At 41.4% G+C, this 23,018-nt stretch overlaps 2 protein-coding genes across 4 annotated transcripts in view; one reads left to right on the forward strand and one right to left on the reverse strand.

Moving 5' to 3' along the window:
* The window catches only part of LOC140578809 (neuromedin-S-like), a 63,277-nt gene that overhangs the window by 3,626 nt on the left and 36,633 nt on the right, over positions 1-23,018 (reverse strand). The window contains exons 2-4 of the mRNA XM_072700774.1: positions 5,186-5,279; positions 4,234-4,283; positions 1-54 (exon numbers count right to left, since the gene is read on the reverse strand). Coding sequence (XP_072556875.1) covers positions 1-54; positions 4,234-4,283; positions 5,186-5,261 — 180 coding nt within the window. The 5' untranslated portion in view covers positions 5,262-5,279. The remainder of the gene's footprint in view (positions 55-4,233; positions 4,284-5,185; positions 5,280-23,018) is intronic.
* LOC140578807 (carbohydrate sulfotransferase 10-like) lies at positions 11,510-22,472 on the forward strand. Of its 3 annotated transcripts, none has more exons than XM_072700772.1 (6): positions 11,510-11,649; positions 12,373-12,520; positions 18,657-18,763; positions 20,324-20,558; positions 20,673-20,778; positions 21,127-22,472. In XM_072700772.1, exons 2-6 carry the CDS (start codon positions 12,421-12,423, stop codon positions 21,671-21,673), a joined length of 1,095 nt encoding a protein of 364 aa, XP_072556873.1. In that variant the 5' UTR covers positions 11,510-11,649; positions 12,373-12,420; the 3' UTR covers positions 21,674-22,472. The 3 variants fall into 3 exon arrangements, with proteins under 3 accessions (XP_072556873.1, XP_072556871.1, XP_072556872.1); XM_072700770.1 differs by lacking the exon at positions 11,510-11,649 and adding an exon at positions 11,868-11,985; XM_072700771.1 differs by lacking the exon at positions 11,510-11,649 and adding an exon at positions 11,876-11,980.

Genomic DNA, 23,018 nt, shown 5'->3' on the forward strand with positions numbered 1-23,018 from the left:
CTTTTCTTGATCTCTCCACACTAATCCACACATAGTTTTCTGTAACCCAGGAACCTGTGGTGGTTAAATGGGAATACAAACCTTTTTAAAAATGAATGTATTAGTTTGCATTAAGTGAGAACTGATGTTATTCTAACATGTCCATAGCTACTGCAGGTGGGCCAGGGTGGTCCTGGTCCCACCCAGAAGGTGAGCGATACAGTGCAATAAAACGATTGAGTCTGACAGCTATGTGTGTGTGTGGTTAAATCAATCAGAGGAGAACTGCTGCTGAGAGGCGAATAGATTTTTCTTGGTTTTTGTTCAAGTGATCTAGTAACGCCATAGGTCATTTAAAACTGGCAATATATACACTCACCTAAAGGATTATTAGGAACACCATACTAATACGGTGTTTGACCCCCTTTCGCCTTCAGAACTGCCTTAGTTCTACGTGGCATTGATTCAACAAGGTGCTGAAAGCATTCTTTAGAAATGTTGGCCCATATTGATAGGATAGCATCTTGCAGTTGATGGAGATTTGTGGGATGCACATCCAGGGCACGAAGCTCCCGTTCCACCACATCCCAAAGATGCTCTATTTGGTTGAGATCTGGTGACTGTGGGGGCCATTGTAGTACAGTGAACTCATTGTCATGTTCAAGAAACCAATTTGAAATGATTCGAGCTTTGTGACATGGTGCATTATCCTGCTGGAAGTAGCCATCAAAGGATGGGTACATGGTGGTCATAAAGGGATGGACATGGTCAGAAACAATGCTCAGGTAGGCCGTGGCATTTAAACGATGCCCAATTGGCACTAAGGGGCCTAAAGTGTGCCAAGAAAACATCCCCCACACCATTACACCACCACTACCAGCCTGCACAGTGGTAACAAGGCATGATGGATCCATGTTGTCATTCTGTTTACGCCAAATTCTGACTCTACCATTTGAATGTCTCAACAGAAATCGAGACTCATCAGACCAGGCAACATTTTTCCAGTCTTCAACTGTCCAATTTTGGTGAGCTTGTGCAAATTGTAGCCTCTTTTTCCTATTTGTAGTGGAGATGAGTGGTACCCGGTGGGTCTTCTGCTGTTGTAGCCCATCCGCCTCAAGGTTGTGCGTGTTGTGGCTTCACAAATGCTTTGCTGCATACCTCGGTTGTAACGAGTGGTTATTTCAGTCAAAGTTGCTCTTCTATCAGCTTGAATCAGTCGGCCCATTCTCCTCTGACCTCTAGCATCAACAAGGCATTTTCGCCCACAGGACTGCCGCATACTGGATGTTTTTCCCTTTGCACACCATTCTTTGTAAACCCTAGAAATGGTTGTGCGTGAAAATCCCAGTAACTGAGCAGATTGTGAAATACTCAGACCGGCCCGTCTGGCACCAACAACCATGCCACGCTCAAAATTGCTTAAATCACCTTTCTTTCCCATTCTGACATTCAGTTTGGAGTTCAGGAGATTGTCTTGACCAGGACCACACCCCTAAATGCATTGAAGCAACTGCCATGTGATTGGTTGATTAGATAATTGCATTAATGAGAAATTGAACAGGTGTTCCTAATAATCCTTTAGGTGAGTGTATATACACACACACACACACACACATATATAGTGAATTGTTATGGGTGAGCCCCATCTGATTTCGTGCCGCCCCACCCACACTATGATTTCTGGCTCCGCTGTGGGTCCCTGGAGCTGAATGCTGTCTTCTGTGTGCTGTCTATGGCAACATGTGGTCTAGCAGTTAAGGAACAGAAACAGGGGTGTAGGAAGCAAGGGGGATGGGGGGAGGGTAGGTATGTAACCCCCCCCCAGTATTTCATTTGGCTTCATTCATTTGTCCCCCTAATAAACAGACCTTTATATTAGAAATATTAAGTTATGTCCCCCAAATATCTAACCCTCTGATCAGCAGTACAACACAAATCATGTAGCTTTGGAAAAGGTCATATGCACAGGATAAGGATTAATTCACCAGCCTGAGCGCAGGTGCATTACTCAAGATGGTCAGAGGAGATAGTGTACAGCAGGAGTACTGCACAGTGCCACGCCACGCAGTATTATTATCACAGTCACAGTATTATTATCAGTTATGGTACTCGTCAGGGTGCAAGTCCACATAGGAATGGACTCGGTCTTGTCATGCACTTTGACTTGAACACCCCACACTGGAAAAATCTCCCCCGGTCTATAACGTACTGCTGGCGTGATTGATCTGCTGGAAGCGGAATACAGCCAGGAATTTTACAGGCAGCCATAACAACAATTATATGCATTGTAGGCACATTTTAATATATTATGGGAATGACTTAATAACATTAGTAAAACGTGCCCACGATTTATATAATTTTTATCATTATGTCATGAGTGGAGCTCTGCAAAATCATTAAGAACAATATAAAGCAGTATGCACATCATAAAGGGAATTGGTTAAGTTTGGGGATGGGTAATGTCCTGGTTAACAGCGTTTGGGGATGGGTAATGTATTGATGCTCAAGCGCCAAACTAACTATGGTGACCAGGGGGGTATTCCATGAAAGAAGCTAAAGAAAGCCAGACTTTCCCTTAATCCTGATACCCCCAAGATAATCCATGTCAGTGAGGACACTTCGAGCTGGAACAGGATTTGTAAACTACCATTTCAGTTAAAATGCCCTGGATTTCACTTAAGCTCTAACATCTTGCTATGTGCTGATTGGTCAGGCTCCTATAATTATATGCGTGTATCACTAATGTTCATTTTCATTTCATTTTTTATTTTATGTAAATGGAAAACAGTGGGATGAATCTTTCAACCAAGGAAACAAACCAGTCAAAGCGCAAGAAGAACTGAACTATTTAGCCAAGCACAAGAGCCTTTCAGTTTTAAGTAGTTTGTAAAACCTGGAGTAGCTCAATGTTCCTCCCTGACATGGATTATCTGGTCACCCTAAATTAACACAAGTGGATTTAAAAAAAGGTCTCTGTTATAAGGTGCCCAGTATTTATGATCATTTTATATGTATAATACGATGCATGTAATGAAATAGGCTAGTACGTTTGTGAGCCAATTAGGTAGTACTGTAAGAATTTCATTCACCCATCACCGTACCCGCTGAATCCCAACTGGTGTCGCGGGGGGTACCAGAGCCTATCCCGTGGAGAAATGGGCGCAGGCAGGAACCAATCCTGGGCAGTCGCCAACACACCGCAGGGCGGTGTAAAAATTCGAATCTTTTATTTTTTTATTTATATACTATAGTTTGTTTCTATTAGTCTTCGTTACATCTTTTTGATGTTTATGAATCGTATTTTATCATTATTTATTTGTATCGTTCCAAATGTCTTAAGAATGGCCGTTAGTTTCAAGTGGTGCTGTTTTTATTGGCAAGTTTTGTTAGCGGGAGAGGGGCGTATTAGCTCTATTGTGTGTATGTTTAGTAAAAGTCTGATACATAAAAAGTCTTTTTAAGGAAGTTTTTAAAGGAAGCTGCACAGGCACCCCCCCCCCCCCCCATCATGTCATATTTGCTTAGTCTTCAATTTGTTTTTAATTTAGATTCATAGTCTATAGCCTAATTGAACTTGTGGTCGATTTGTTGAAGATATGGTTTTGAGTCGGACTCGACTAAGGTGAACTCGAACGCAACACTGATTTTTATATATAGGCTACATATATTTTTTTCTTGATGACCATCATTATTTTAATTTTGAATGAGCATTGAATAGACAAATAAGAAATTATGCAATCTGTAAGTTATTCCAACTTGCAACAACGAAAAGCTAGGTAAGAACACCCAGACCCTAACATCATCATCGACTCCTCAGCCTGCGAAACAGAGCGTTGTCGTCTTTTGCAAAACTAGCTTACTCAATTTTCAGATATAGCAATTAAGTTACAGAGCTTAGTTGGCTTAACTGAAAATGGTCTGTTTTGTCAGAACGCTTAATACACGCTCTGAGAAATATTGTTTCTTAATCATCAGTGCACCTGACACATCGATGATATTTTCAGTAGCCTATAGTTATACGGCGTTATTGTGTAATGCACACAATGACATTCAAGCAATGATCAACAACCTGTCTATTTTTAAATCAAAAAGTGTGCAGCTTTCATAAGTCCTCATACCTTGTTCGCTCCTTCCTAAAGTTGCTCTCAGGCGGTCCGAGGCGGATGACAAGAGATGGACAAAAACTAGAACAAAAACCCGTCTCCCCAGCCAACACCTTACAGTTCACATATCAGAGTATCCGACACATACCTGCGTCAATGAAAAACCCTCCACACAACCAGGGAGCCATCTGGGAAAGCCTTCAAGGGAAAACAGAAGTTCAGGGCGTTGATCACTTCCAACCCAAAGCAGACCATAACGGTAACACTTCACCTAACGGGGCATAAACACTAAGTAATAACTTACTTACTGATGAAGTACAAATCATGGACAAATGTAGTCGCTACTTGAGATAAGAGCGTCACGATTCATTAATGACGAACAAACATTAGATCAGTATTTCATTTGTGTAATTCATCACTTGATCGTTCAGTCCTTTCAGTAGATCACAAAGGTTTACACAATTAACAGATATAGTAACAAATATACAAACTGCTTAGGATAAAAGTTCCATCATGATTCTTTAATGATGAACAAATATGAGATCAATATTAACGTATTATTCATGACTAATTCTGAACAGTAGTTCAGAAAGGTTTACAGAATTAACAAATATAGTAACATAGTAATTGCTTGAGATAAAACATGCGTCACGATTCATTAATGATGAATTAACATGAAATTAGTCTGAAACTAAGACTTAGTTTGTGGTTAATTAATACGTATAAGTAGCCTAATAGCATAATACTATATTATTTGTGCCCCGTCAAGTAGTGTTACCACCGTAATTTTTTCGAGAAAAAAATACTTCATTAATAAGCTTTTCCTAATTGCATAAATCCAATTTTCGCTTAGAACGGTACATTTTTTCTGTACTAAAAGTATTTTTCCTTTCTTTTGCACATATTGAAAGAAACATTTTAACGAATTATTGTATAATTGTCGTGCAATTTATAACCTATGTATGAATAAGAAATGTACAAACACTGTTAATTGATTTTGTAATGTACGATATATTTAAATTAGTTTTTATTACATAAGCAAGTATAATACTAAATAAGTAGGCCTAGTTTTAAATGCAATATAAACATTGAATTCTTACCCATAATTACGGGCAGACTGAGAAGGCAGTAAACCAAGAGAATGAAGTTGACTTGATGCGCAATTTTCCTCCTCATTGCAAGCTTTCCAGTGATCTGATGTAGAGAATTTAACGAGTGACACTGCGCGTGGCGCCGTATGAAGCAGGTACTCTCTGGGCGGTGTGACTGCTGCACCTTTATGTTGCTACTTTTTCATTTGAAACGATTGTTATGAAAAAACGACTCCCACACATATGTGACCAATCAAACCTCCCAGACACTCTCCTATAGTCCAGTCGCCTCCACCCTTGTCCAACAGTCAGAACGGACTGTTTTGGTAATTGGTCCACTTAGAATTCTCGTTATCTGAACCAGAATAACTTGAATATATTTCCTTTGCCCATGATTTCTGAGATTATAGTCCTAGGCGATTTAGAAACAGGAAATGTGGCTGAACTAAATATAATCAGACACCAGAAATGTCTGGAGGAACTTATAAAACATGACTAAAAACTGAAAAACTGCCTGTCTATCCATCTGATAATGATCTAGACCTCTCTGCCAGGATGGTACTGAGATTAAAAACTGGCCCTGAGCTTTGGGGTTCCCCAAGAAGAAATTTTGCCAGGTATGTGTATGTGTGTGTATGTGTGTGTGTGGGGGGGGGAATCTGCTGGCCTGCAAAACATTGGGATGAACCTGATCATGCTCAGTATGCCAGATGGCCAGTCCAGCCCTGCTCCCTGCTAAACTCAACCTTAGGTTTCTACACCCACAGGGGATTACATTGTCTAATGACTCCTTCTCACCTTTGTTCCTCATCAATGAGGAAACCATATCGTCCATCCCTGCCCTTCATGTCACTTCCCCACATAGCCAGCAGGTGTTGCTAGCCATTCTGTTCCCTCCTGGCTTTGTACTAGACCCTTGTGTGTTTTCCCTACTAGTTTCCTATTCTTTCCTAGTGTTAGCCCTCAGTGTTTGTCTCTACGCCAAATGATCCATTTTCAAGAAAATTGTGATAAAGTGGCAGAATCAGGCCATTTAAGTCCTGCCATGCCTGCCCACTGCACCACCCAGCTAGCTCTGGTGTCTCTAACTCCTCCGTCCACTAGAATCCCTCTCCCCAAAAGTCCCAGAGGAAGCAGCCTGGCTCTCCACCTGACAGGGAACCACATCTAAACTCCTAACACATAAGCATGTGTCCCATGCATGGATTACAGCTCTGCCATCAGTACTATTCATTTACACAAGCTGTTCAATGTAAACTCAGCCACGTGCCTCTGGATGATGGACGTCCTTACACACGACTTCCTGGAGCACCACAAGAAGATGTGTCCATTACTTCTCTCTCCATTCAGACTCACATTCCAGGACAGCTCTGTTAAAATCATAAATGCTGTCAATGACATGAAAGTGATAAATGCATTTAATAATATCCATTGGGTAATAGATAAAACTTTTAGCAATATAGACTGTGGTCCCTCCTGCTTTGAGATCATTAACAAGCTTCTGGGGTTAGCCTTCACTGTTCTTAAGATCATTAATGCCGCACGAGATGAGATCTTCCTTGGGGCCACAGACCAAGGGCGATCGACAGTTATTTTATCTTTTTGTCATTTGCGAAATAATTGCACCAACAGTTGACACTTTTCACCAAGCTGCTTGCTGATTGTCATGTAGCCCATTCCACCTTTGTGAAGGTCAACAATCTTGTCTCTGATGTCCTTAGACAGCTCTTTGGTATTTTCCATGGTGATAAGGTTGAAGATGTAGACAGGTAAGTGACCCAGGAATACTGTTTAACAAAGTAATACCATTAAATGTGGATGCTTGCTTGGTATCTGTTAATACTTAATTAAGTCCTACTTGTGTTGTGTTAGTGCACATGTACTTGACCTAATTTCTTGCTGACTTGTAGGGGATCAAATAATTATTTCCATAGATAAATGACAAATTGATTTTTACCTGTTACGTGATGATTTTTCTTGTTTGTTTTGTTGAAAATCTTCTGATGTTAAAATAAACCACTGAAATGATAGACTTCTCATTTCTTTACAAATGAACTAAGGAATTCAACAGGGGGTCAAATAATCATTTCCCTCACTGTAAGTGTTGGAAATCAGTTTCCTTCTTAGGGTGTCTGGGCTCAGCCTTAGAGACAGGGTGAGGAGCTCAGACATTCATGCCTCCCGGATGGCTCCCTGGGGAGGTGTTTTGGGCATGTCCAACTGTGAGGGGGCCATGGGGCTGACCCAGGACACGTTGGAGAGATTGTATGTCTCGGCTGGCCTGGGAACACCTTGGTATTCCTCTGGAGGAACCAGAGGAGGTGGTTGCCCCTGTGACCTGGACCTCGATAAATGATGGAGAATGGATGGATGGATGGATGGATGTCAGTTGTTCAGAATTAAGGTGAATAACAGGACCAGGTGTGGCTCGTCAGAAACCAGGTAGGGTAGAAAATCTACTGGAGCATAGCTCTCCAGGATTAGAATTGGAGCTCCTCAGCAAAACCATAACCTAATTCCTGTAGCTCCACAAGTAGAGAATTGTGCTAATAATGTGAAGGTTGTGGGTATAAATCCCTGGGAGTCCCACAAATAGTAGCCATATAATGAAGTCCTGCTTAAGCTGAGTTCATGCTAAATGATATTAGCCACGGTTTTCTACTTACCAAACAGTTTTTGGAGATCACAGACAAAAGCAAATCAGTGTTCAATCAGTGCTCAATCACTATGTGTGAACTGCCAGGTCACTAAAGACCCAAGTGATACTATTTCCTGAAAGTTCTGCATATACGACGGTTAATTTGCTGCGTGTTTGTAAATGTTGAGCATATGCGATTACAGTGTTTTAATGGTTTGTAGCGCTTTTACAGTACAATTGTGATTTGCCATTCTCTTCATTCTCTTGTGTGATTTCATGACAAAATGCAGTTTGGAGACCAGACGGACTCATCAGCAATTCCTCCTGGTGAAAGATCTTGTAGTTTGTGACCACCTGCCGCTGATCAGTCTTGTAGTGCGTAAACCACAACAACTTAAAGACTCCTGATTACAAGACGACAAGTTGTGTAGTGTGAACAGTACAGCAATCTGGTGTTATGGACAGTGCCCCCTCCATTTCCCATGTGCAATTCAGATTCAGTGCTTAGCCTTTCGGTTGACTAGCATGTATTAATATGCAAGTCAGTGGGATTAGCAGTATCTGTTTGGCTTTTGCTCATGAAAAAAGAATTCATTGAGGTTGACATACTTGCAAATTTCACTTGCTCATGGGAATTCTGGGTAGGCCTGGCCTCAGCATGGGTCATTATACGTTGTTATACCACAGGCTTTGTGTTACCTAATTGTTCTAATTTAGCGTATTGTTGCAGGAACTTTTAAATGGCCTCATACAAAATTTGATCTAGACTTTGACATAATCAACTTACTCCACTAAAGAGTCACAGAGCATGTGGTACAAATCACACCTGATTAACCTGGTTAGTGCAAAATAAAGCCTTAAAATATTTTTTTTCCATTATAGATATTAGTATCCTACTGTTTTAGAAGGCTTTGTTCATAATTTATTGCTTCTGTACTATTATTTATTATAGTAGACCACATACTGTAGGTGCCAAAGACATTTTGAGCTCAGGGTGCTGCAAGTCAGAGAGACCAGTGGGGGGTGGTGTGTGGTTCAGTGGTCTATGTCTTTGTGCCTGTGATCAAAATATCACTGGTTTAAGTTCCATCCTTGTCAGAACAGTCACATGTCCATGGGCCCTTGAGCAAGGCCCTTAACCCCCAGCTCTGGAGGTGCTGCATGTTAGCTGACCCCGCATTGTCACCCCCACGCTATGGAGAGCATGGTGTGGTAGGTGAAGAGAAGCATTCCAATGTATCTGTACTTGTGCAAATGGCAAATAAAGCATTTTTTTTTAGATTTTACTGAAATTCTTTTGTGTGTTGCAGTTGATATGAAGTATGTGTTTAATGCTGGCATCCTGTCTGGGCTTCCTTCTCTGGGATAGACTCTAGGATCTCTCATCACCCTAGTACTGGACGAACAGCTGGAAGATGGAGAGTATCTGCTTTTTTTTTTTAACCATGACTCACTGCTGCTGATGTCTCATGTCATTAAGGGAGTATTTAGCCCAACTATCAAACAAATGGAATTACCATTTGTAACTCTACACATATACACACTTGAGGGTATTCCTGATTTTTTTTTAAAGGGTACAATGACTTGCTTTTCTCTCTGGACCCAAACCATCATCCAAACTAATGGTGCCAATTACCACGAACAACCAGAACCCATTTTATTTATTTGCTACAAACAGCAGTGATGGGAGGAATGAGGCTTTGAAAGCCATAAAGGGTGGGATTACTGTGTACTGTCCGCTACTGAATTGTGCAACAGGAGGTGAGTCAATTTTTGGTGGCCCCAGCATAATCCCACACACTGAGCTTTCTGATACCTCATTCCTCCCATCACTAGAAAATAGTACCCGGTGGGCATGGGATTAGAAATGCCAGCTCATTGCTCCGTTAACAATTTATTGCATGAATTGTGAGATTGAGTCTGTCTGGGTGGGGGTGGGGTAATGACTTTACACACATCTGGTTGAATGTGCTGCGAGAAAATGGGAGGGGTTTTGTTGTATGAGGTATCCACAATGAGTCACAGTTAATTAAGGGAAGTATTTCCCCCAGAAACAAGGAACATTTTGTAAAAATGAAACTTGTTATTCCTGCTTGCACACTGTACTATATATATGCTCATGTGTCTATGCCCATGGAAAGCGCTGCGGGGCAACAATGTTAGGAATGAACGTGATTTGAACTGAATGTATGGTTTAGTTCCTATATATAATATACATATAATGTTATTTAGCATAACATATATAACAAAATACTTTGTTTTTTAATAAAATCCACTATTCAGAAATTTGTACGCAGTTTGCTATTTATTGTTTTGTTAATTTAAAGTTTCCCAGTCTGGTAATAATTAAAATACACTGCCTGATGACACAGTTGTTGGATAACTGTGATTGTGGTTTTAATCTTGTTTGAATATTTTTATATTTGCATTCTTGATTGTGAAGAGCCTTGGTCACTTTAGTGTTGTAAAGCACTATATAAATAAATGATTGATTGATTGATTAATTGATTAATTGATTGCAGTTTCTGTTGCATTGTTGTCTCAATTAGTCTGCGAGATGCATTAAAATTAAAAGCCTCATTATACTACGTACAGTATGTATGTCGGTAGACTTCAACTTTGAAACTTGTTGACGCGGTTGACATTTGACTAAAATCTAAAAGAACAAACAGTTGCGTTAACCCTGAGAAAATCAGTGCAAGGGGGTCACATGAACTTAGCTCAAGTTATTCAACCCCCCAAAAAACATTTTAACTTTCAAAAATGTCCAATCACAGCCGTTAATTTAGCTGGTGAGTACATGATCACATGTTCTCTCAAGACACCTATAATGAACGAATGTTTTCTGGTCCCGCAGGAGATCTGACTCCATGCTGCTTGTAAGTGCTAAACCGTAATGGGTACATCAGAGGTAACAAAACCAATTTCATAAAGCTGCTGTGTATGCGGAATTTAGATCAGTATTAAGATATTAAATACTTAACATCACCGTATACAATGCATATTTCATCAATATATTTTAAAATGAAAATGGTGAAGATTTCCAGCTATTTCCCCAACACTCATTTGTGTATTTCACAGTATACCTCACAGTCACTCACGGAGTTTTACTGAGCCGTTGACAAATTAATTTAACGAATGTAATACGAATACCAGGACAAATCTAGGTAGCAGTTCTTCATCATTGGCACCCAGGAAAATTCTGGTTGTTTAAAAGATTTCAGTAATTTTCAGTGCATAACATTGTACCTTCATTACTCTAATAGGCTACTTCCCAAAACCAAAATATTACATAATCACAATAGGCCTACAGGTAAATCCTAACGCAGAGACCATTAAATGCTCCTTGCCTCTCTCAATGCGGTGTGATAAATTAACATGTGGTAGCATATAAATCAAAGACACATCGCCGTGGACTATAGCGTATAATTGCCTAAAGCAATCCTGTACACTTCAGTATTAAATACATAATAGTAATTATATGTTATATTCATTAATGCAACAGGATTGTAACTGCTCAGTAAGTATAAAGAACTGTATTTGTATTAATAATTTATAATAACTTAATAAATTTAAAAAAAGGGTGATACAATAAGATATTCACTATTTTTATATTGTAATAATAATAACCAGTTAGCAGCCTCTCCCATCAATGCTATTTCAACATTCGGAGGCTTAATTCATTCAACGCCGGAGGGCGCTGTTGCTTTCTGTCGCATCTGTAGGAAATGATGGCTCTGTAGCAGGAGAAACCCGTGTCTATGGGAGAAGCCCTGGACGGTCCATGGAGGTGCGGGACTGAGTTGTCCGCAGTTGGGGTGTAATCGGCAAGTGGGTAGGTATGCTTTGCTGGCGGTTTGTGCGTTAGTACTAGCTATGCGCCGTTGTTTTTATCCTCCGCGACCGGCCGCAGCCATCCGGCCGCTGGTCTGGGTTTGTTACACACAGTCCTCGGCCTGGTCTGGCATTAAAACGAATATTAGATCCCCACCTCCAGTAAGGGTCTCTGTTTTATTAAAGCGGGCGTGTTGTTCTCATTCGCTAAATAGAAAACGCTATTTCAGTTTTGTAAACAGACTCAGCACTTAGCATGAAGCTTTTGACGTTTCCTGTGTTGCATGGACACATGCCTGCCAAGGATAGAGTGTCTATACACTCCAAAAAGGGTAGAGTGAGTATACATACCAAGAAAGTCATTTTGTAGATTGGTTACATGTAGTATTTGAAAGATTACCGATGTATGTTTAACGCTTGTTTTGTAATTATTTAGCTTTGTGCAAGATAAGTTCGGCATCCAAAAATGCGAATGTATTCCCCTACATACCTTAAGGGGACATAGTAAAGTCGTTTTACTGGACGGTGGATCATTCTGGGTCGAAGAGTGGCTAATCCTAATGACGAGTGCGATTATACAAAGGAGAGCTTGTATTGGAAATGGGCGTTGAAATGACTCGGGAACTGTTACTGTATTTCCACCATCAGAAAGTTCGTCTGAGACGTGTGATTAGCGCCTGTTAAGATGTTTTCTGCCTTGTCCGCCCCTTTTGCCGGATTCCAGCGCTTCCTGACGCAGGTGCCTCATGGCAGACGGCTGATATCCCAAACCATGAGGCAGCACTGGCTGCTTCTCGGAGCCTGCGGCTGGGTGCTGCTCATCCTCATGTTTGCCAGCAAGTTCATCAACTTGAACTTCAGGGTTCCTGAAGGTGAGGGTTCCGGGGCAGAATCAACAGGGGTATTGAGAGACGTACGTTAGAGGTACCGGCACCTCGGGGGTTTTAGTGCACCTTGGACTATGTGATGGCGATGTATGTGTACTGTGGCCGTAGTCATCCTAATTGTTGTATGCATGTCTGCTGAGGTGGTTTAAATTCTCCTCAGCCTGCATTCAGCACTTTATAAACAACCACATGTAAATTAAAACCCAAGAACATAACAGGTTTTCCCGTTCTGCTGACTCAAAAATCAAATGGAAGGAAAATGGCAAACATATTTCATGTATAACTACAGTGGTACCTCGGTTCTCGAACTTAATCCGTTCCAGACTCCGGATCGAATCCTAAAAAGTTCGAGTTCTGATCGTATTTTTCCCATAAGAAATAATGGAAAAGCAATTAATTGGTTCCCGGCCCCCCAAAATTACACCTAAATATGTTTTTTTAGCATTTAAACACAAAATGAACAGGTTAAAACAAGAAGAGCATTTTTTTCTTAATGGCTTCCAAAACGATAAAGATCTTATCCCAACATTACCCCTGTTCTGTCCCGATCGTCCGCTCCTTCCGTGTGCCACGCCCCCTCATTAACCTCGTGTGGGATCCCCATGTGATCAGCTGTTTCTGGTTGTTGTCATTAGTCCTCTGTATTAAGTCCACATTTCAGTTTGTTTACCTAGTCCGGTCATTGGGTGCGTTGGACTTGCTTACAGCGCTGGCTTAAAGCAACGCATTCTGATCCCGACGCGATGCATTACGGTTAGATGCATTGCGACCTCTCACACGGCTGCACAAACTGGAACCGCCTCCGTGAAGACACACCTTTGCCCTTATTGACTGAAAAGTTTAGTTTGTATCCCGGACCCAGGCAGTTCCGATGCGTAATCTGCTATTCCTCCCGAATATCACGTAAAGCAGTGAGAACTGGTTTTCAGTTAATTTACCTGGTAAAATAAAGTTTAAATAAATGACATAAATGCTCTAATAGTACACGTAAGTTAGTGGTTTATTTATTGTTAGTTACTGTAATGTTGCGCTGCTTTATTTGGTTAATCGTCCAGTCTGAAGAAGGCATTCAAGTAAGAATTGCATTGTAGTATGACTCATTTCCTGGCACGTACAATTTATATTAGGTCAGCGTTCACGGTTCGACTTCTGATATTCAGATCGATTTCTAGGTCAAACTGGTTTGTTCGACTTTCAAGAAATTCGAGTTCTAGTGAGTTCGAGAACCGAGGTACCACTGTACAGTATATCATATTGCCATTTAATCGCGATTCTATGGCGCTTGTGCAACAATCACGAGGACTTCAGATGACGGGTGTAAACATTCGTCCGGACGCCGGCTTTTCGCAACTATTTGGTGAACAGATTATTAGCAGACATAAAACGTTAGTGAGAGGCGTATTGTGACGCCGAAAAGTTAGTGATCTATCTAAATTCAGCGTATCTTTATGTTTAATAAACGTGTCGCACTTTAAACTGCAAAAAGTAGCACCGATATCCACAATATCTCCTCTTTCAAAAGATGATGTGGCTGTTGAGCTGCCCATTTCTTCACCGCCACTTCAGTGCTAATCGAATCCACAGTACTATGTGGCGTGCTCCGCTAACTGAATGTAATAAACAAGAGTATGCCGAATCTATACAGATTAAATTTTGGGTGTCACAATACACATCTGATCTGCTTAACATATTGTGGGCGTAAGTAAATGCCTGTATTGTACCCAAAACCCGGTGTCCGGAGAATTGTTTCGCCCGTCATCTGAATTCCTGGTGATTATTGCGCATGCACCATAATCGTGATGTGATACCTTCCAGCCAAGTTGGTTATTTCATTTTGTTTTGCTGCCTGTTTGTATTGTAATTAGATATAAATAGTTGACTCATGGTGTACTTACTATTGCTGGAAAGGAAAGCAATTCATTGCCATGCGGCCAATACTAGGTAGTGCTCATGTCTTGCCCTGGATGTTACACAATCTAGACCAGGATTGACTGTCCTCCAGCATTAAGAAAAACCCAGTACTTCCCTTTTGAAAATTAATATGTATTGGATTGATGCATTCCACAATGATGCATTAATTTAATGTACTGTAACGAATTCTCTGCCTAGTGTCTGATTCCATTGTTTTTGCCCTTAAAGCAATGAGCTAGACTGGAGGTGCTCTCTTTGGGAGGAAGGAGTTTATTCCCTGATGATGTTCTCTGGTGCAGTAGATGTTATGCACAGCCTTCTCAACCTTCTTCTCCAGATGTGTGAGATACCAGACCTTTTACAGTCTAAGACAATAGACCATGTTTGGTCACAGCCAGGCAAGAGCCAGAAGATGCTGATGAATGATTCAGTTCCTTAATCATCCTACCTTTTGGCAGCCTGATTGCTCAGTCTTTGTTAGCTGATTTGCATTGAATAGCACTGTGCCTTTTTATCTCAACAGGGAGTGAGGACAGGGTGCTTTTCTAAAAGGAGGTTACACAAGCTGAGATTCCTGTGTTATAAAGTAATAGAACAACCATGTAAGGTGAAGTGATTAGTCATTGTTGACATACCACGGCACACAGTGCACTACAATGAAATGTGTCCTCTGCATTTAACCCTTATTTGACATCGTGACATAGCAGGGGGCAGCTAATTCAGCGCCCGGGGAGCAGTGCTTGGGGGCGGTACCTTGCTGGTCGGGGATTCAAACCAGCAATCTTTTGATTACGAGTGCGCTTCCCTAACCATTAGTCCACCACTGCCCGGAAACTCCAGTAATGTGACAAGGTAACAAGTAAAATCCTGCAATTCCCCCTTTTGATAATTTGTGATCATAAAATAAAAGAAATTTTAAAAGTTCAAAAGTTCATGAAAGAAAAGAAAAGGTCGAGTTAAAAGGAACCCTGAAAACTATTGATTAATCTATCGACGATTGTACTGATTGGTCGATTAATCTAAATGATTCATTTTCCTTCAGAAAATAAACTTGATCGTTTAATTGAAGTTAATTTCATTTTGATGACAACAAATTGTATGCCGTTACAGGGCTTTAGATAATGTACACGGGCTTTTTGTGGGTACATTTACCCACAATGCAATAAGCAGATTAGTATGCCTAAAAATATTAATGAGATGCGTATTTTAATGCCCAAAACTTAGTAATCTGTATAAATTTGACGTATCCTCGTGCTTAATAAATTTGGGCAGCGGCGCGCGCCACACAAGCGATAAGAACTGAAGTCGTGATGAAGGAAGAGACAGATCAGCAGCCAAGAACATCTTTTAAAAGAGGAGATACTGTGGTTAAACAAGGTAAAAAGATGTTGGTGATATAGTGATACTTTTGCAGATTAAAGTCTGACACATTTTTTTTGTAAATATGGTCGTCATTTTAATTTCAGTTCACTAATTATTTCCTTTAATTTTGTGTGTTTTCGTTTCAGTTTTAGTTTACAATAACAACACTGGTCCCAACAAGTCCAAAACGTGTGAACACACACACTGGCACCATCAATCAGTGTAGAATAAGCCCAGATTTTAGCCTAAACATTTTCACAAACACGTATTCAATGGAGATTCTAATATAGCAGGCAGACAACTTTATGGATTTAATAATGAGTGTTTTTAGCAGCTACAAGTACATAAGATATTATAAAGCTCCCTGTACTAATGGTAATTTAAAAAACATGAATAGACAACATGGTGGTTTTCCAGTCTAGAATATCGCCTGTGTGTTTTCTCTTCAGGTGCTCATGCATGGCGCAGTATCACCCTGATATGCCGTCACACTTTGCACAGTGTAAAACCACCTTTTTCTTTTGTGATAATTTTTTTTAACTACTACTGATGCGTCAATTTAAAATATTGATGTCGACGCATTTTCCGCTTCGACTAATTGCGGCGGCCCTAGACTGTATGAATTATGTTGGTGTGGTTCTGTTATTCTGAGCTACTTGTGTTACAGAAGATGCACACAATTTTACACATTTTAAGAAGAGAATAGATCATCCAAATACAGCTACCATACTGTTGTTCATAGTGCTGATTCATGTTATTGTAAGGGCCATGATGATTATTATAAATGTCGTTTGCAAGGTGAGTGATTCGGTAGTGTAATTTGTTGTCCAGATGCTGGCTCCTTCAGTGGTCCTGTTGTGATGGAGTGGATGTGATTGAGCAGCTGGTTGTGCGGTGGGTGTCGTCAGGTTATCTGGGGGTACAGCGTTGGTCAGGAGCCATGCATTTTTCACCTGTCTTTCAGCACTCTGCACTGCCAGGCTGAGCTGCTCACAGAATCTGATCAGGCCATAAGATGTAACGTGGACGTCGGCTTTGGGCAGATCAATCATTCCCGGCAATGACATGGGCCTTGCTGTGATCTCTTCATAGGGCTTCAGTCTAGTTTCCATATGATGTGTTGCTTGTATGCTACAGAACACAACTGGCAGACCATCTGACCAAGGGAATCCCTCCTGATGTAATTTTGCTAAGCGTTCCTTGATATCGTGATTCATCATTTGTATGTCCTGATGCTTGTGGTCTATAGGCATAGTGTAGTGATCATTGTTTAATTTTGCTTTCTGAAGTATCACCTCTAGTTTCCCGATGGCTTAACAGTATTAAAAAGTGCTTGTTTCTTCTCTGGGCTAAGCTGTTAATCTTTTGTCCAGTTCATCATTATCTCTTCTTTAATCTCTGATCTTTTGCTAATGCTCGTGTACCCAGTGTCCAGGTTTATGGCAATACCGACACTTTCTCTTGTGTGGTTTATATAAATGTAGCCCCAATGCTGTCCCAATCTTCATGTCGGATTTTAAGGGCTTTAGTCACTTCAGCTTTAAGTCAATTGAGGAAGGCAGTTTGTACCTGTGTCCATATGGATATCAGTGCAATAATTCAGTCCAGAATGCGCCAGGTAAAATCTGCCTAAATCGTTCCTCATATTCTGCAACACTCTCCTGCGACTTGCAAGCATGAGGTAATTTTGGCCTAGTTTTACTTCCACATGTTTTAGTCCATAAAGAAATGCCCTCACAGCATCCCATCCTGCTTCAGCGTCTCAACAGCTTTTTTGGCCATTGAATCCAAAAAGTATGTGCTGTAACCTTGTTGTATTCTGTACCTTTTAAGCTTAATAAGACTTTCATTAACAGTACTAGTCAAAAATAACTGTACATTTCTATTTTTATTTATACATATATGCCTTAAACTACTCTGTTTACTTTAGAGCAGGTTTGTTCAGGAGAGAGCCGGAAGGTTTAACTCAAATACAGATTTTAGATGATGATAGCTTGCAAAAAAATGTTTCTTTGCAGATCGAATTCTTCTCAATCTACTGGCTAGCTGGCCAATTGTTAGGTTCTGTTGTTTTGCCCTTAAATCAATGAGCTAGGTACGCTTTTTGGGAGGAAGGAGTTTATTTCCAGATGTTCTCTGGTGCAGTAGATATTACGCACAGCCTTCTCAACCTTCCTCTCCAAACGTGTGTGATACCAGACTTTTTACAGAGTCTAAGACAGTAAATCAAGTTTGGTCACAGAAGCCACAAGATAAAAGGACAGGAACCATGACGACTTAGTACCTTGACGATCCTGCTTTTCCAGCCTGATTGCTCAGTCTTTGTTAGCTGATTTGCATTGAATAGCACCATGCCTTAAGGTCTCAGTTGGGAATGAGGGAAGGGTGATCTTCTATCAGGAGGCCACACAAGCTCAGCTCTGTTAAAGGTCATCTCCACCTTCTCGTGGTGCCAGACAGCATCCAAAGTAGGGGATTTCCAGATGGGGTGAAGTACGGTGGGGACTCTGTGTGCCCTGGTACCATCACAGTAGCCTTAAAGGCCCGTCTGGAGCTCTGATACAGAGCAGCTAATGGGGCTCTGGCATCCCACCCCAGCGTGGGTGACATCATAACTGGGTGCCAGTGTCTTAGGTGCCAGTCGTCCTGGTAATCACCTCACCACCTGATTACGTCTGGGGGGCTGAAGTGAGTGCTAGGCGAGTGTGCATGACTCTTCTCCTACCTAAAACAAATCCTTTGCACAAACTACTACTACACAAGCTAGGATTTCTGTGTTACACAGTAATAGAAGAATGAGTAATATAACAAAATTACACAGCAAAATCCTCCTCTGGCCATCTTGCAGACTATAAGGGCAAGCCGGCCCTGAGTTGGACAGCACCTTCCTGGAAAAACATCAGGCCTCCTGCTGCCCAAGGCACGGTGAAGAGGAAAGCTGTCCCTTCCAAGGAGGTAACGCTGTGCGTGGGGGGGGGGGGGGGGGGGGGGGGGGGGGGGGGGGGGGAGTGCCGGTGCCAGGGGTCCAGATGCATGCTGTTTGTGGGATTACAGCCACGGATCATAGACTGGTTCAAGTCGGCATGAGGTTTGGATTTTACAACAAAGCAAAAAAATGGCTGACCAGCCACCTTTCATACAGTATGTGTTCTCTTTGGACAACATAAAGTACTGCATGTTAATTCAGTGAATTATAATTAGTTATAGTAAAGACAATAAAGTTTGTGTGAAAATGTGTAGTGAAATACATTTAATGTAGTGGTGCATTGATACAGAAATTTCATGTGTTACCGAAAATGTAGATTTTTCTTTTTTTTTTGTTCGTATAATACGGATATGTTAACTAATATATTGTCCATCTCTGATTAAATGAGTTGAAGTCTGTTGTCTGGCTGAGATCCATGACAGTCATTTGCTTAATTTTAAGGTGGCTTCTAGTCAACTGGAAATTTTAGATGCACAATAGTAATATTAGAAGGTATATAATGACTTGCTTATGGTTACTGTCTTACTGGAGCTCATTTAGAAGTCTTGCTGTAAAAGACTATTTTGCATTCTTTGAATTCTGCAAGTGTGAGTGAAAGATTTGTTTGAAACCAAATGAAAGATCTGTGTTTACTCTGTGTATATACTAGGGGTGTAGCCAGTTCATGTTTTGGTGCAGCAGAGAGCTTGTTTTGAAATTATTAAACCTGCAAACAACCAGGAACAGTTGTAAACCAAACATAATGCAATGTGTCGCTCGATGTGTCTGAGTAATGAAACGTAAAGGGATGCTTATTTGCACATAGTAAAAATAGTGCCACTTTACAACAAGTCTAACCATATAAAGGGTTTATGGATGGTTTATAATCTGGTTATTTATTAGGTTGTAACACTTTGTAAATTATTAATAGACAATTTTAAACAAGTTATAACAGTTTTCTTTTTATTAATGAGTTACTACCATTTACAAGTGGCAAAAGGGAGCCTTATTGTAAAGTGATACCATAAAAATAAATACGTTCATTTACTACTAAGCATGGTTGCATATCTGTAGCCATAAACACCCCTATTGCTGCTATAAAATTTTTCTGCCTGGCCTGAAATTCCTGGCAAAAGAGCCTGAAATGCTATGAGGAGACTAACATGCAGAGCCTGTTTCTGCCTTGCTCTGGTCACTCATACTCATGTTGGATTTGTTTACAGCAACATATCTGAGGTCGGTATAACAGAGCCAACAGACAGTCTTGGTCTTATCGACTACTCTCTCTCCAGTGCTGGTGAAATTCTTCTGGGAAACAAAATTGTTGATTATGACTGACTGTAACCAGCATTAGCCTTAACCCTCTCACAAACACTGTTAGCTTTATGTTTTCCATGTTGAACATCTACTTGTGAATTTAGGTTCTGCCTCTGTCAAGCAAGGTATTCATTCGTTTCATTGTGCATACTGAACCGAAAATGATGTAACCAAACGGCATATGATGTATGTGTGTACTGTTACAGCCCTAGTATATTCTGTATGTGTCTCAGGGCTCGGTGGGGCCCTCCTCAGGTCAGCATGCAGACTGGAGCTCAGTGGAACGGAGACGGCAGGAGCTCCTGCAGAGTGTCTGCCAGAATTCCTCCATGAGGAACCTGACGCACACCCCGCTCAGCAAGTTTGTCCTGGATCGCATCTTTGTCTGTGACAAGCACAAGATCCTCTTCTGCCAGACGCCTAAGGTGGGCAACACCCAGTGGAAGAAGGTCTTCATTGTCCTCAATGGTGAGCAGTGTCTTGGTGTGACCTACTGTCGGTCTGGGCACGGATCATCACTCTTTGGTTGGTTAATCACTCTGTCATTTTTTATTTTTTGTTTGTCATTTTGCTGATGCACAGGAGCGTTCCCCTCTGTGGCAGAGATTCCAGAGAGCATTGTCCATGACCATGAGAAAAATGGCTTGCCTCGCCTCTCCTCTCTGACTGAAAAAGAAATAACTGAAAGGTCAGAGTTTTTGGTTATATTTGTTTCTCAAAATGTATCTGGTAAATTCCAGGTGAATAATGACAAAATTAAAGGTGTGACTTCATGAACAAGGTAGTTATTTTCTCTTTGCATTTTAGCCTTTTCCATTACTGCTGTGCTTCAAGGGTTGTCAGACTGGCTCAGGGAAAGAAAGCTCATTAGCCAGATTATGTGATGAAATGTTTTGGGTTTATGATCAACGCACAAAACTCAAGAACCAATGTATAAACTGAGGTTCTGCAGCTAACATTCCATATGTGAAGCTGGTTGGGGCTTTTTGTCGGTTTAGTTTCAGTGACCTTGGTCCACTTGGTCTCCTCTGTCCAGACTAAGCACCTATTTCAAGTTCTTCATTGTTCGAGATCCATTTGAGCGACTCATCTCAGCTTTCAAGGACAAGTTCCTGCAGAACCCACGATTCGAGCCGTGGTACAAACATAACATTGCGCCGGCCATCATCCGCAAATACCGCAAGGTTCACGGTGGCAGCACTGGTGCCCCCGGCCTGCGCTTTGAGGACTTCGTCCGTTACCTTGGTGACCCTGGGCGATGGCGCCTCGACCGCCAATTTGGCGACCATGTGATCCACTGGGTGACTTACGTGGAGCTGTGTGCACCTTGTGACATCGCCTACAGCGCAATTGGCCACCATGAGACCCTGGAGCATGACGCCCCTTCCATCCTCCAAGCCGCTGGCATCGACCAGCGCATCTCGTACCCTGACATCCCGCCGGGAATCACCCGCTACAACCGCACCAAGGTGGAGCAGTACTTCACCGGAATTAGCAAGCGCGACATCCGGCGCCTTTATGCCCGCTTCCAGGGGGACTTTCTGCTTTTTGGCTACGAGCGGCCGGACTTCTTATTGGACTAAATGGCCAGTACAGCCTGTGTGTTCTGGTGGGGGGTGGGGGTGGGGGTGGGGGGTGTCCCACAAGGCTCCCCCTGTCAGTCTGTGTCAATCTGGAAAGCTATAGCCAGGGATTGACACAACTGGTACGCATTCATGGTATAAGATAAAATGTTTGGCAACTTATACATATTTAATTTATATGCGTTTTCACTGTTGTGACATTACAAATTAAGAAATTCAGGCATAAGAAATTACTACACAGTTTAACCTATATACTCTGAATGCGTACCTGCATACCAGTTATGTTAATCCCCAGATATAGCTAATATTGGGCCACATTGTGTTTACTGGCTAGCCTCCATATCCAGTGCAACTACTGTGCCCTTAGTCCTATTTAACATACTACTGTGTAAGAATATTGACGATGAGAATGATAATTAATAATTTAAATTTTCTATAGAGGCTTGCTGTGAAGTTGACATCATTCCTGTAACGAGAGGTGTGCTGCTTGTAGATTAACTTAAGAACAGGAAGCATCTCCTCCTGCTCCTGGAAGGCTGGTCTGAGCCTTTGCGGCTGAATGTTTGGGTTCTCTCTCTCTCTCTCTCTTTTTTATTTTCATTGTATGGTTACTATTTCAGTGAGGCCCCGAATTGTGCACCCCTGCATCACAGTAACGGCTACTGGCTGTGGTGGCCCGTTTCGGCCATGTCAAATCGTCCACTTATCGTCTGCTTCTCAGGGGTTGGTCTGGACGCTGGGATCCATTGTTCAATCTTAATACACAAATAAATAACTCTCCTGGTTAGAGTTTTTAAAATGACGATTCAAACGAGCAGTGTCTTTGAAACAGGATCGCTGTGATTTGTGGTTGTGTGACTTTCTGGGTTAGGCAGTTGCAGGGCTTTGGATAATTGGTATAGCAGCATATCTACACCCAGCAAAGTCTGTCCAGATGCCGGCTTTTCAGTACTATATGGATATTTACTTACAGCCACATTTTGGTAATAAGATTAGTAATATACCAAATATATTAATGAGAGGTGTATTGTGATACCCAAAATCGGTGGTATTAGGATTTTGGAATGGAGCCTGCCACATGCTACTGTTTTGGTACATCATGTAAGTGATTAGCCCTGAAGTAGCGGTGAGGACAGAGTCAGGTTGGAGATTCCTTAATCATGTTTACTCAGTACAGACTTGTCTCTGTGTTCTTCTGTTGATCCCGTGAATTTTTTTGGCAGCATAACCAACATTCCCAAGCGTCACTCCCAAGTACAAAAATATCTTTAGAGTTTAGTGGGGTCTCTTGTGTCTTTGCCCCCTGCCACCCTCAACTCACTGTGGCAGGTTGTAGAGCAGAAAT

Source organism: Paramormyrops kingsleyae, chromosome 16, assembly GCF_048594095.1.
Source record: "Paramormyrops kingsleyae isolate MSU_618 chromosome 16, PKINGS_0.4, whole genome shotgun sequence".
Lineage (NCBI taxonomy): Eukaryota > Metazoa > Chordata > Actinopteri > Osteoglossiformes > Mormyridae > Paramormyrops > Paramormyrops kingsleyae.